The 14,464-nt window shown below is 35.0% G+C and overlaps 1 protein-coding gene across 8 annotated transcripts in view; it reads right to left on the reverse strand.

Moving 5' to 3' along the window:
• The window catches only part of AGTPBP1 (ATP/GTP binding carboxypeptidase 1), a 195,029-nt gene that overhangs the window by 115,925 nt on the left and 64,640 nt on the right, over nt 1-14,464 (reverse strand). For 7 of the 8 annotated variants that reach the window (XM_024252583.3, XM_024252588.3, XM_063714267.1 and 4 more), the window contains 3 exons: nt 13,887-14,033; nt 9,020-9,151; nt 5,947-6,040 (listed from right to left, as the gene is read on the reverse strand). In XM_024252583.3, coding sequence (XP_024108351.2) covers nt 5,947-6,040; nt 9,020-9,151; nt 13,887-14,033 — 373 coding nt within the window. The remainder of the gene's footprint in view (nt 1-5,946; nt 6,041-9,019; nt 9,152-13,886; nt 14,034-14,464) is intronic. The other variant, XM_063714268.1, reaches the window with a different exon arrangement.

Consider the following 14,464-nt stretch of genomic DNA (forward strand, 5'->3'; position numbering starts at 1 on the left):
AAACCTCAAGAATATTTATAGAAATACAAAAATATCCAGCACTCAACAAGGTGAAATTCACAATGACTGGCACTCAAAAATTATCAAGCATGAAAAAAGCAAGGAAAAAAAGACCCATAATGATGGAAAAAGAAAAAAAAGAAAAAACAATTGAAACAGACCTAGATCTGACATAAACATTAGAAAACATTAAAACACTTATCACAATAGTACTCCATGTGTTCAAGTAGAGGGAAGATTTAACATATTGCAGAAAGACAGTTTTTTTGAAAAGCTACCAATTGATCCAGCCATTCTACTCCTAGATATCTATTCAGCAGAAATAAAAAATATATGACCATAAAAAGTCTGTGAATGTTTATAAATCCAAATAAACATTCACAGCAGCTTTATTTGTAACAGTCAAAAACTAAAAACCCAAATGTCCATTAAGAGGTGAATGGATAAACAAATGACAATACAGCCATATAATTGTGACTACTACTCAACAATAAAAAGGAATAAATTTTTGATATGTGCAACATAAGTGAATCCATAAATAATCATGATATATGGAAGAAGCCAGATCCAACCCCCCACAAAAAAGAGTACACACACTATGATTCCATTTATATAAAATTCCTGAACTTACATGTAACCAAATCTACAGTAATAGAAGGCATTGTCATGACTGCTAGGGCCAAAGGGGAGAAGCAAGGGAAGAATTACCAAGGGCACAATAAAGCCTCTGGGGGTGATAGAGATGTTAGCTTGATGTGGTGATAGTTTTTCACAGGTTTAGCCATATACCCAAGACCACATTACAATTTTCATGGGCTCTAGACACTTCTTTGCCTTCATAGGCCCCTCCCTTCAAAAAAGTATTTAAAATTCATATAGCATTTTACAACCGTGTTGGTGTTGGTATAAAGATGAATGCACTAATATCACAAATGAAAACATTTTCTTCAGCCTAAAGTTCATTTTTATATGATTTTTAAAGAAATTAAAACATTTTTATGGGACCCTAGAAGAACTGTGCCTACCAAGCCTAAAGGCTTTAGCCCAGCCTATGTCCATTCTCATCATACTGTACACTTTGAATATACAGATTTTATCATGTCAACTACATCTCAGAAATGTATTTTTAAAAACAGAAGTCAATCTAATATAAGAGAAACTAAGTAAACCCCTCTTCCTATGGTTACTCTGTTTAATTTCTACATGTTATAAATCCCTTCTATTTAAAAAGTGATTAAGAAAGCTGAGACAAAATATTTACTCCCCAAGGCACTAAACAACCTGCTGATTAATCATGTTAAGAAGGTCTCAAGACTCACTGCATTACATGTATTATCTAAAGTAGCAGACTCCACTTACCATTCAATGTAATATGTTTCTTACCATTACTAAGAAGGCTTCTTTGTCAACTTTTATTTGAGACTACCATGATCCACCAAAAACATTAACTTCTATGTATATACATAGATGTCAAGTTTTGTAAAAGACTATGCAAACTATGCAAAGTTAAGACACAGCTAACACAGAACACACTGAAAGATCACAAATTGTGCTTACTGCTAAGTACATGCAGTTAATCACTGTTATGGGTTGAATTGTGTTCAAAAAGGTATGTTGAAGTCCCAACCCCCAATACCTCCAAATATGACCTTATTGGAAAATATGGTCATTGCAGATGTAACTAGTTAAGGCAAGGTCATACTGGAGTAGGTGGGCCCTTAATACAACAGACTGGTGTTGTTATAAGGAGAGAGAAGACAATGTGAAGACAAACACAAAAGGGGAGAGTGCCATGTGATGATGGAGGCAAAAACCGAAATGCTACGGCTGCAAGCCTAGGAACACCAAAGATTGCCAGCAAACCACCAGAAGCTAGGAAGAAGCAAGGAAGGATGCTCCCTTCCAGGTTTCAGAGGGAGCATGGCCCTGCTGACAAGTTGATTTTGGACTTCTAGCCTCTGGAACTATGAAACAATAAATTTCTGTTGTTTTGAGCCACTCAGTATGTGGATTTTGTTATGACAGCCCTAGAAAACTAATATAATAACTTACATGCAATCACTTACAATGAACTCATAAGACCTTCCTTTCTACAGCTAATTCTTTATTCAAAATTGTAAAAATCTTACTTTCAGAAACTCTTTCTCCCTAATGGCAGTTGTTTACAACTGTTTAAACCAAATAAAAGTGCTTCCGACAGTTTCTAATCCTAAAATAGAACATTTTTTTCTGTTGATGTTTATTTTTCAACACTGGAAAGCTGGGATATGAACCCAGTTCTTTCAGATGGCAACACCCATTGTGTTTCTTTCTTATTATTTCCAGTAGATTAAAAGATATAGTCAAGTTTGGTGCAAAGTCATTTGTAAATTTTTACCAAATGTTATTTAAGAGTTATTTTTAGAACTTTACCACAAAGAAATTTCTGAAATTCTATAACACTTATAAGCCAGAGTAAATTAATGTTACAAAAGAATTTTAAAATATTAGATTTATTGAAATGCATAGTTTGTAGTTAATTAATTAAAATTTCTCAGTATAAATAATTTATACTTCCTCATATATTTTTCCAGTCTTCATATTTCCACAAAGAATACTACAAGCAACAATAATTCAAAAAATAGTCTGTGGCTTAGATTTAAGAGATGTGAAGGAGAAAAAGCTTAAGTCCCCAGGTACTAATGAAGTGACATCTACTTTCAATAGTGGGTCAGTCGTTGCAATGACTTCCAAACCTATGGGGAAACTCAAAAAGATACAGTTAAAATAACCTCCTGAGTTGCTTCCTTCTAGATTAACAGTTTTAAATCCAAAACCTAAAATTAAAAAGGAGAGGAAGCATAACCCTTCAAATATAACTCTTCCTCAATCTTCTTCCCATTAAATGTGGAGCATTGTTTAAAGGGAGGAAGAAATACAACAGAAAGCGTTAGATGTCTGAGGCTTTTAGTTAATTAGAGGAGAGACCCTCAGATTACTAAAAATGATAAGAGATCAAGATATACCAAGTTTGGTCAATGAATGGCTTGTTCTTTTTAAAGTAAAAATAAAGTAAAAGATTATTTTTTCTTTTTAAAGTAGAAATAGAAGAATAATGAATAATTCATCTTTTCTTTGATGTTTTAGATCCACTGATTTCCATAAGGTTTTGGATATACCCCATGTGGTATATTATAAAGATCCTTTTGAAATGCTCCATTTCATTTCCCCTGGGAACATTTTATATTAGATTTGATAACTTGGTTATAATACAGCATAAAGTACATCTTAAGTAGGAGATCATGGCCATTATATAAAAAATAAATTATAAAATGCCGTACCGATTAAAGGGAGAAACAGCATATAAATAAAAGCATAACTAATGTACTTTCAGTGTTAGCTAGGAATCATTCATACACACACCACTACATTGCTTATCTAAACTGTATTACATTAATACAGGCATTGTGCTAATTATAGGAATCATATCATTACAACCTTATAATAGAGGTGCTAAATATTATTACCATTTTACAGACAGGAAACTGGGGCACAATAAATTAAGTAACTTACTTGTATCCTAAGGCCAGTAAATGATAGAGCTAACATGCAAATCCAAGTCTGTCTGCCTGCAGAGCCCACTCTAAACTACCATAAGACACTAATATTCTGTGTTACTGATTGTGATACAAACATTTTGTTTGCTTTGTTACATTTCATCAGATACTCTGGGATTGTGTATAATTCTTACACAGCTGTAACTATGTTGCCATCCCACCAAATAATATTTAATAGTTATATGTGCAAGTAAGCTCCCAAAATATTTTAAAATATTTGACCCTTATTAAGAAGGAGTGAAAACACTGGAAATGTCCTGAACCCTATTTAAGAGTAAAGTCTAATCAAACAGTTTATGTGGACAAGTTCTTCATTACAAAAGATTCACAGCTAATAAACACAGGAAAAAAATAAAACTAGATAAGTTATTATTTTCCAACCACTAATGAAATAACAGACACAGGCAATGTCATGAACGACTGCTAAATCACTAAGTGAAAAGTGGATGGGGACATTTCTAATGGATAGATCACCTCAACTCAATTATCTTAAGTGACATAAAACAAAGTTACCAGCTCCACCTATGAAATATTTTTGGCCAGAAAAAACAAACCAAAACCCCAAATCTAATCAAGCCACAGTTTTATCAGTCTACAGAAAATGTAAGGGATATACTCATAATGTTAAATAACTTCAGGATATAGTCATTGTAAGCCAGAACGTGGGACATTTTAAAAGACCTATCACTGAAGTCCTTCAACAGTAAAACAAAACCAAAAAACAGGGAAACTTTTTTTTATTTCAAAAGATTATGAGACATATCAATCAAATATAATGTACAGACTTAATTGAAACCCTGAACAAGCAAGCCAACTGTAAAAAAAAAAAAAAGCATTTCCTAGATAATCAGAAAATATCAGATATTAAGAAATTACCATTAATATTGTTGGGCACAGAAAAGACAATTGTGGTAACACTAAAAGAGAAAAGATCTGTAATTGATAGTGATCATATTAAGAATTTACAGATCAAATATAATGGCTGATATCTGCTTTAAAATACGCTAGGAAAAAAGAAAAACAGAAAAATAAAATTAAAATGACAGATTTTTGATAGTACAACTGGGTAACAGGTACATCAGAGTTCATTATATTATCCTCTCCACATTTGTGTAGGCGTGGAAATTTCCTAAATATAATGAAGAATAATGTATGTATCTTGTTTGGATTCTGATTCAAACAAACCAACTAAAAAGAGGCTATTTTGAGACAACTGGAGAAAATCAAAAAACAGACTAGATTTTAGATTATATTAAGTAAGTGTCAGGAGGGAGAGGTGTGAGCATCACTTGAGCCTAGGAATTTGAGGCTACAGTGAGCCATGATCATGCCACTGCACTCCAGCCTGGGCAACAGAGCGAGACTCCATTTCAAAAAAAAAAAAAAAAAAGAATTAATAATTTTGTTGGCTATGATTGTAGTATTCTGGTTATTTTTAAGTCCTTATTTAGTAGAATTATATACTGAGGTACTTAGAATATAAATGATAGTATTCAAAGAAAATAATCGAAGAGAAAATATCTAGGATCTGCTTATGGAAATACACACACATTTATGTATATATAAAATACCTGAGATTTCTTAAAAGTACCCCAGGAAAAACAAACAAACAAAAGTGTGGAGTGGAAATAAATGAAACAAAAATGATGGAATGTTCAGAATTGTTAAACACAACAAGTAATTAATACAACTCAATATAATCAGTTTAATATAAACTCTAGTTTATGTATGTTTTAAAAATTCCACAATAAAAAAATTTTTAAAGACAGACCTCTAAAATGGCTTAAGAAAATATTAAACTGTAATCAATAAATGAGACATGGCTTTCATTTTCTGAGGCTGAAAGGCCTAGGAATGAATAAAAATACATACATACATACATATGTATATATATATACACACACATCTGAGGATGGGGGAAAAAGAATGATGTGATTTTGACAAAATAGAAATGTATCAATTTAAGATTGTTCAGGTATTCATAAGAATGAAAAAGTCATTACAAGATTGTAAAATTGGGTGAGAAATATAGTAGGCACTCAATAAATGTTTCTGAATGAATACTCTATAGATAATCTTTTTTCCTTTTACAGTATCTAGAAATGTTCAGTCTAAGTTACTATAAACATTATATTCAATGAAGTCAAAACAGTCCAATTTTGATACATTTGTGAAGATTAAATTTTACACTAAAGAAAATCTTTATCATGATAAAATCATTATTTAAGAACTAAGAAATGAAATAACCCTGGAGACAATTTAATTCAACCTGCTCATTGTATATATCAAGATAGTGAGGCTCAGAGTAACAAAGGCTATACCTATGTTTACATTCAAAACATTTACTCACTTTATAAGACTGGAATTCTTCTTACTAAATGGTCCAATGATTTTAAACATCAGTTCCACAACTCCATTTTTCCCTAAGGATACTGAATTCACAGCTGAGAGGGGGAGAAAGAGATGCAAAATAATTTTAAGGTTTGACAACTAAAAATGTGTATACTTAGTGATACATAGGCAAAACCACATACAAATTGTTCAGTAAATGTCAACTCAAGTCACCTTAAAGTCCATCTAAGCTAACCACATGAAGAAATAGTGTTTTTTGTTTTTGCTTTGTTATGGAAAGTGCAGGGAAATTCTGAAACAAGTTATATGCAAAAAAAAAAAAAAAACCACTATTATAAAAAAAATTCTTCAGTTACTCCATATTTCTCTAATAAATTTAGTGAACCTCACTGAACACCAGGTTATGGGGATTCCGAAACAAGAATAAAGTCTCTGACCTCAAAGAACAAAGTGTAGAGAGAACGACAGAAACAACAGATAATTACTAAATTACTTTCAAAATAGATCAAGAGTTGTAGACTATTTGGATTATACCATTGAGAAGTTCCTAATTCAAAGTGAGACACAGACATTTCTGGAGGAAATGATGCCTAGGCTCAGTCTTTAAAAGTGAGTAGGAGTTAGTTAGGACAGGAGTTGAGGTAAAGGGGTAGATGTGGCTCTGGACACAGGAATAATACAAACAACAGAACGAAGACAATGAACATCACGATGTGAGCAGTTACATAATGTTAAACACAGAGTATCAAAAAAAGATACACAAATAGGAAGATGAGGTGGAAAAAGAAGGTGAGAAATTATGAAGTGCCCTAGAAGTTGTTAATTCTTTTGACTATGGGGAATCACGCAAAAGGAACAACAAATCAGATGTGAATTTTAAATAAATAGGTCAGAATTCAAAGAACTCTGAGGAAGCTGGTTTTGAAAGACACATTAGGAGGCTATGGTCTAGGTAACAGGTAATGAGGACTTTAATTAAAGCAAGTGTAGCAGGGAAAAAGATGGAACAATTTCAGTATTTAATATGGAATATGCAATAATTACCTAACCAGAAAATTGTGCTAAACATTTTTAACTCTGAACAGATGTTATTAAATACATTGTAGAACCAGGCACAGTGGCATGTGCCTGTAGTCTCAGCTGCTTGGGAGGCTGAAGCAGGAGGATCGCTTAAGGCCAGGAGTTCAAAGCCAGCCTGAGATGTAGAGCAAGACCCTGTCTCTAAAAGAAAGTTGTTTAATAAATAATTTTTAAATTATAGATAAGCCATTTGCTAGCCTTCTATTGGTTAATCCAATAAAATGCCACCAAAAATGTCGCTCCTAATATTTCGTAGGATGATGTTAATTTTCTCTGTATCTGTTTATTACTCCGTTATCCCTTCTAATTTCATGTCTATACTGTATACCTTGATTGGAGTATTTGGTGGTTTAGCTGTTTTATTTTTACATTTGGGGGTTTTTGTTGCATTGTTGTTGTTTTTGAGACAGCGTCTTGCTGTGTTGCCCAAGCTGGAGTACAGTGGTGCAGTCATGGCTCACTGCAGCCTCAACCTCCTGGGCTCAAGAAATACTCCCACCTTAGCCTCCTGAGTAGCTGAGACTGCAGGCACACATCACCACAACCAGCCAACTCTTTCTATTTTTTTTTTGTAGAAATGGCATCTCACTGTGTTGCCCAGGCTGGTTGCAAACTCCTGGCCTCAAGCGGTCCTTCTGCCTAGCCTCCAAAGTGCTGGGATTACAGCCATGTGCCACTGTACCAGCGTATTTTATCTTTAATCCAATAGTTTTATTTTTTAAATCAACTGCTTTTCTATTTTCTAACGCGTATTTTTCCTTTTACCTTTACTATTTCATTTCTTGACTTTACTGGTGTTTATTTCTCTGTTCTTAACTTCATTGGTTAGATATCTAATTCATTTGTTTCCTTATGTTCTTTTTAATTACATGTTAGTTATTTAAGTGTTCTAAGCTGTTTTCCACAGAGCACACCTTTAGCCATATTTTAAAGGTACTGATATACACACACAGAGACATATACATAAGCTTACATATGTTTATATATTAGATATATGTATATACACAATATACACACATATCTAGCACTCTATCATTATTTTGCAATGATATTCTGCAATAACATATATTCTGCAATTCAATCTTAGGTTCTTTCATTAACCACTTCAATTCTGCAATCAGAGAATAGAAAAAAAAATCCATACCTCATGGCGTGGAACCTCGTGTTAGTGAGAGTGTGTGTTCTGGGAGACATTTTATCTGAGTCTGTCTCTCTGTGATCCCTCTTCTCTCCAGCTTCTCAGAGGTTCCCATACTAGTTATTTTCAGTTCTGCTACTTCCCTATTGATTGCTGAAGAGAATTAGCTCCAGGTGACTATGCTACTGCATCCTTTCCTTCTAGGCTTTCTCCTCTCATCTGTGACAGTCTAAAGAGGCACAGGAGTTTTTCCAGCCACCAATACCCTCATATTCTTCCACATCTTTTCTACAGGCTGCCTACCCATCCTCCTCACTCCTATCCTTTATAAATTGGGAAAATTAGTTAGAATGTTCAAGGTTTTATCAACTTTTTTTTTTTTTTTTTTTTGGTTGAGACGGAGTCTTGCTCTATCACCCAGGCTGGAGAGCAATGGCACAATCTTAGCTCATTGCAACCTCCACTTCCCAGGTTCAAACGATTCTCCTACCTCAGCCTCCCGAATAGTCAGGATTAGGCGCCCACCACCATGCCCGGCTAATTTTTGTATTTTTATTAGAGACAGTTTCCCCATGTTGGTCAGGCTGGTCTCAAACTCCTAACCTCAGGTGATCCGCCCGCCTTGGCCTCCCAAAGTGCTGGGATTACAGGCATGAGCCACCATGCACAGCCCAACTTAACCTTACCCCACATCACTTTTATTGTGGTTGGAGTCAAGAGTTAAAATGAGACATATTAAATCTTCTCTTTCCTTTTTCACAAATATCAGAGGTTTACAGAATCAGGATACTTTAAAATTCTTTTTGTGTAACTTTACAACACTGAGTTAACTAAAAGCCACCTAAATACTCACAGTTGGCAGAATATACTCGTAAAAGCTGAAGGCAAGGTAGAACCAAGCGATGATTCTGCAAATTCTGCTTGACCAAATTCAGGGTTATATTCAGAGCCCCATTAATTCTAGCCTTTACTCCAAATTTTTTATCTGTTTAAAAAAAAAAAGCCAATTTATTCACATATAACTTTCCTTTTTTCTTTTTTTTTTTTTTTTTGAGACAGAGTCTTGCTCTGTCATCCAGGCTGGAGTGCAGTGGCTCCATCTCAGCTCACTGCAACCTCTGGCTCCCAGGTTGAAGCGATTCTCCTGCCTCTGCCTCCTGAGTAGCTGGGATTACAGGCACCCACCACCACGCCGGGTTAATTTTTGGATTTTTAGTAGAGACGGGCTTTCGCCATGTTGGCCAGGCTGGTCTCAAACTCCTGACCTCAAGTGATCTGCCCGCCTTGGCCTCCCAAAGTGCTGAGATTACACGTGTGAGCCACTGTGCCTGGCCCACATGTAAGTTTTGAATGAAACGATGATATTATAAATCAGTGATGTAAATTTTAAATTTACATTATGAATTAATTTTATGAAATATAAAGTTGGCCTGAAAAGAATAAAATTACAATCCTTTTTTGTATTATTTTTAAAATAAAACATCCCTTTTATTTTAAAACATTAGTTGAAAGAATGTACTAAGAAACAGACAGGGGGATAGGGAAGGAGGATGGAGGCCAGAGTAGCCCAACACTTAAGACTGTCATTAAAAAAAACTGAACTGCTCCACTACACATATACATTTGTCTAGTTCAACACACTTCCCAGAACACCATCACGAGTTAAAAGGAACAGAATTTAAATGTCCATTACAATAGTAGTTACTTAATATGAACCATATTCTTTTCTGACTAGTAAAAAAATAAAAATTAATTTAAAAAATTAACAGCTTATGTAGAAAATAATCTGGCAAATATTACCAAATAAATTTCTAAAGGGAAATAATTCTTAACACAGGAAGGGAAGAAAAGATGTTCTTAATTTTTATTCTCATGAAGAGATTAAAACAGTAAAAAAAAATTTAAATAAGAAGAACTTAAGAATGTTAAGATTTATCGTAGACATTGGAGATACAAAAAGTGGCAGGGTGGGTGAGGGGTGAAGGTTGAAAAATTACCTGTTAGCTACAATGTTCACTGTTCAGGTAATGGGTACATTAAATGCTCAGACTTCCCCACTACACAATACTACATGTACGAAATCTGCACTTGTACTCCACTATATAAAACTACAAATAAAAATGAATTTTAAAAAAGACTTAAGGCGGGGCACAGTGGCTCACACCTGTAATCCCAGCACTTTGGGAGGCCGAGACGGGCGGATCACGAGGTCAGGAGATCGAGACCATCCTGGCTAACATGGTGAAACCCCGTCTCTACTAAAAATACAAAAAAAGATTAGCTGGGCGTGGTGGCAGGAGCCTGCAGTCCCAGCTACTCTGGAGGCTGAGGCAGGAGAATGGCATGAATCCAGGAGGAGGAGCTTGCAGTGAGCCAAGATCGTACCACTGCACTCCAGCCTGGGCAACTGAGCAAGACTCCGTCCTCAAAAAAAAAAAGACTTAAACAAAGTAAATAGGACCAGCAAACAAAAAATTTTAAATCAAAATAACTCAATATTCCTGAGGGAAAATTATTTTACCTCACTAGAAAAATAAAAAGAATAGAAAAATCACTCAAGAAATTACCATATAATGTCCTTGAAAGACATAAAAATGGGAAACTAGGGCAAACCGTAAAGGAAATAGCCTAAATTTAAAAGAATATATAAGAGAAAATAAATATGACCTAAAACTTAAAAGGGATATTAAAGAATGATAAATATTTTTAAAATCAATATCTTAATTTCATGAAAAGTAGAAGATAACCTAGTTCTAATTAGAAGAGAAAGCATAACAATACTCATCAATAAATAAGGGGTTTTTTTTAAATGAATTTTCTGCCAAATTATGGTTTTCTTATTTTTTCATTTTCATTTTCCACAAAAATCTCAAAAAGGAGTCTTTAAATCTTAAATACAAGAGCTAAAGAAAAATAAGAGACAGCTAACATATTCCTTAAATAAACTAAATACATCTTTAAGTCTTAAGGCTCCTAATATACCTGGAAAATTAAAGTACCTCAGGGTTCCTTTCTTTAAAACAACACCTATAAAAACTACTAATTACTTATACAATACATAAAGATATGCTAGAAATACGTATGTTAATAAATACACAAACTATGTACACATGCATCGTCATTTTTTCCAATAAGCATTTTAGCCAAATACTCAAAGTTTAAAATTCACATGTATGCTACAGGCAAAGGCAAAACTTTTTTCTTTTTGAGACAGAGTCTCGCTCTGTCACCCAAGCTGGAGTGCAGTGGCACGATCTCGGCTCACTGCAACCTCCACCACCCAGGTTCAAGCAATTCTCCTGCCTCAGCCTCCCGAGTAGCTGGGATTACAGGTACGCGCCACCATGCCTGGCTAATTTTTTGTATTTTTAGTAGAGATGGGGTTTCAGCATGCTGGCCAGACTGATCTCAAACTCCTGACCTGCCCGCCTTGGCCTCTCAAAGTGCTGGGATTACAGGCATGAGACACCGTGCCCGGCCAAAGGCAAAACTCGTAAAACACAATTCTAATAATTTAAGGAATTATTTTAATCTTTGTGCAAGTAGACAACCGTAAACTGAACTTGAGTTCTAGTCAAAGGGTGCCTTCCTTAGTTAACCTAACCTCAATCAGCTTCTTCCTTTGTTCTATATCGTATTTTTCTCAATTTGCATTTTTTAATATTTCACGTGTCTTAACTGTTGTAATAACTGGTTTCATAATTTTTCTATTTTTGTCTTAACTAAGATTGTAAGTTTCCTGAGCATTCACACTATGCAGCACAAATATGACTATTAAAGAAAGCAGTGACATATTTTACCTCCATGTTTTTCGAAACATTCCCATCCATACTCCTTCCTTCTAGCCTCAACAATACCCACCCATATTACATGTACCCTTTACAAACACACTTGAGAGGGCACACACACACTCCAAGACACACTTGTGACCCAAATATTTTTCTTTTTTCTACCACATGCAATAGAATTCCTCATAAAATTTGGATCCTCGGTTATTGCAGGTCACTAGTTGACTATAAAAAACCATTTCGGCTGGATGCGGTGGCTCACGCCTGTAATCCCAGCACTTTGGGAGGCCAAGGTGGGTGGATCATGAGGTCTGGAGTTTGAGACCATCCTGGCCAACATGGTGAAACCCCATCTCTACTAAAAATACAAAAAATGAGACGGGTATGGTGGCACATGCCTGTAGTCCCAGCTACTCAGGAGGCTGAGGCAGGAGAATCACTTGAAACCAGGAGGCGGAGGTTGCAGTGAGCCCAGATCACACCACTGCACTCCAGCCTGGCGACACAGTGAGCCTCCGTCCCAAAAAAAAAAGCATTTCATTACTAAGTCTAAGAAAAAGCTGTAGCATGTTAGATTGTAAAAATTAAGCACTCTCCATAAGAAAACATTGGAGAAATGCTTCCGGATATTGGTCTGGGCAAAAATTTATTTAGTAAGACCTGGAAAGCATAGGTAATCAAAGCAAAAACTGACAAATGAGATTATATCAAGCTAAAAAGCTTCTGAACAGCAAAGGAAACAATCAACAAAGCGAAGAGATAACCTACAGAATGGGAGGAAATACTTACAGACTACTCATCTGACAAGAGATTAATAACCAGAATATATAAGGAACTCAAATAACTCAACAGCAAAAAAAAAGAGAAAGCATTTTTTAAATGGGCAAAAGATCTGAATAAACATTCTCAAAAGAAAACATATAAATGGGCAATGGGTATAGATAAAAACGCTCAACATTACTCATCATTAGGGAAATGCAAATCAAAATCATAATGAGATACCATCTCATCCCAGTTAAAATAGCTGTTATCAAGAAGACAGAAAATAATAAATGCTGGTGAGGATAAGGAACTCTCATACACTGCAGAAATCTAAGTTACTACAGCCACTATGGAAAACAGTATGGGAGTTCCCCAAAAAACTAAAAATAGAATTACCAGATGATCTAGCAGTCCTACTGTTGGGTATATGTCCAAACGAAAGGAAATAAGTATATTGAAGAATATCTGCATTCCCATGTTTACTGCTGCACTATTCACAAAAGCTAAGGTATGGAATCAACCTAGGTGTCCATCAATGAATGAATATATAAAGAAAATGTGGTTTATTTACATAATAGAATATTACTCAACCATAAAAAAATAAAATCCTGTCGTTTGCAGCAACATGGATGGAACTGGAGGACATTATGTTAAGTGAAATAAGACAGGCACAGAAAGATAAATATCAATGCTCTCTTTCATATGCGGAAGCTAAAAAAACTGATCTCATGAAAGGAGTGAATAGAACAGTGGTTATCAGAGGCTGGCAAGGGTAATGGGGAGCGGGAGATAAGGAAGAGTTTGTTAATGGATACAAAAATACATTTCAATAGAAGGAATAACATCCAGTGGTAACACAATAGGGCAAGTATAGCTAATAATAATTTATTATATATTTCAAAATAGCTATAAGAGAAGATATGGAATGATCCTAACACAAAGAAATAATGAATGTTTGAGGTGATGGATACCCCATGTACCCAGATTTGATCATTACACATACATTTGTATCAAAATACCACGTGTACCCCTATAACATGTACAATTATTGTGTATCCACAGAAATTTAAAATAAATAACATTTTTAAAAACTGAGTAGTTACAAGGTGAGAGAATCACTGTTACAAAAATAGTTCTAGATTCAATAATCATACAAATGAAATCCCTTACCTTTTGGTCCAATCTTTGCAAGAATAGAATGAATCTGTACCATTAAGTCCTCATGTGGGGGAGATTCTTTGCTGGCATTCATAAGTAACTGCAACAATATTTGTGAACCACCTTTGGTGACCAAGAAACTCACTCTTCGACCTCCACCTAAAAATTTAAAAAAAAAAAAAATTTAAACAACAAATCCTCCCATATTAGGTATCATAACTTGTTAGCATTCAATAAATGGTTAAAACTGATGACTTCTAAAATCAAACAAATAAGGCCGGGCACAGTAGCTCATGCCTGTAATCACAGCACTTAGGGAGGTCAAGGCAGGTGGATTCACCTGAGGTCAGGAGTTCAAGACCAGCCTAGCCAACATGGTGAAACCCCGTCTCAACTAAAAATACAAAAATTAGCCGGGCATGGTGGCGCACACCTATAATCCCAGCTACTTGGGAGTTTGAGGCAGGAGAATCTCTTGAACCTAGGAGGCGGAGGTGGCAGTGGGCAGAGATCATACCACTGCACTCAAGCCTGGGTGACAAGAGCAAAACTCCATCTCAATCAATCAATCAATAATATCAAACAAATAC

Source organism: Pongo abelii, chromosome 13 (genome assembly GCF_028885655.2).
Source record: "Pongo abelii isolate AG06213 chromosome 13, NHGRI_mPonAbe1-v2.0_pri, whole genome shotgun sequence".
NCBI lineage: Eukaryota > Metazoa > Chordata > Mammalia > Primates > Hominidae > Pongo > Pongo abelii.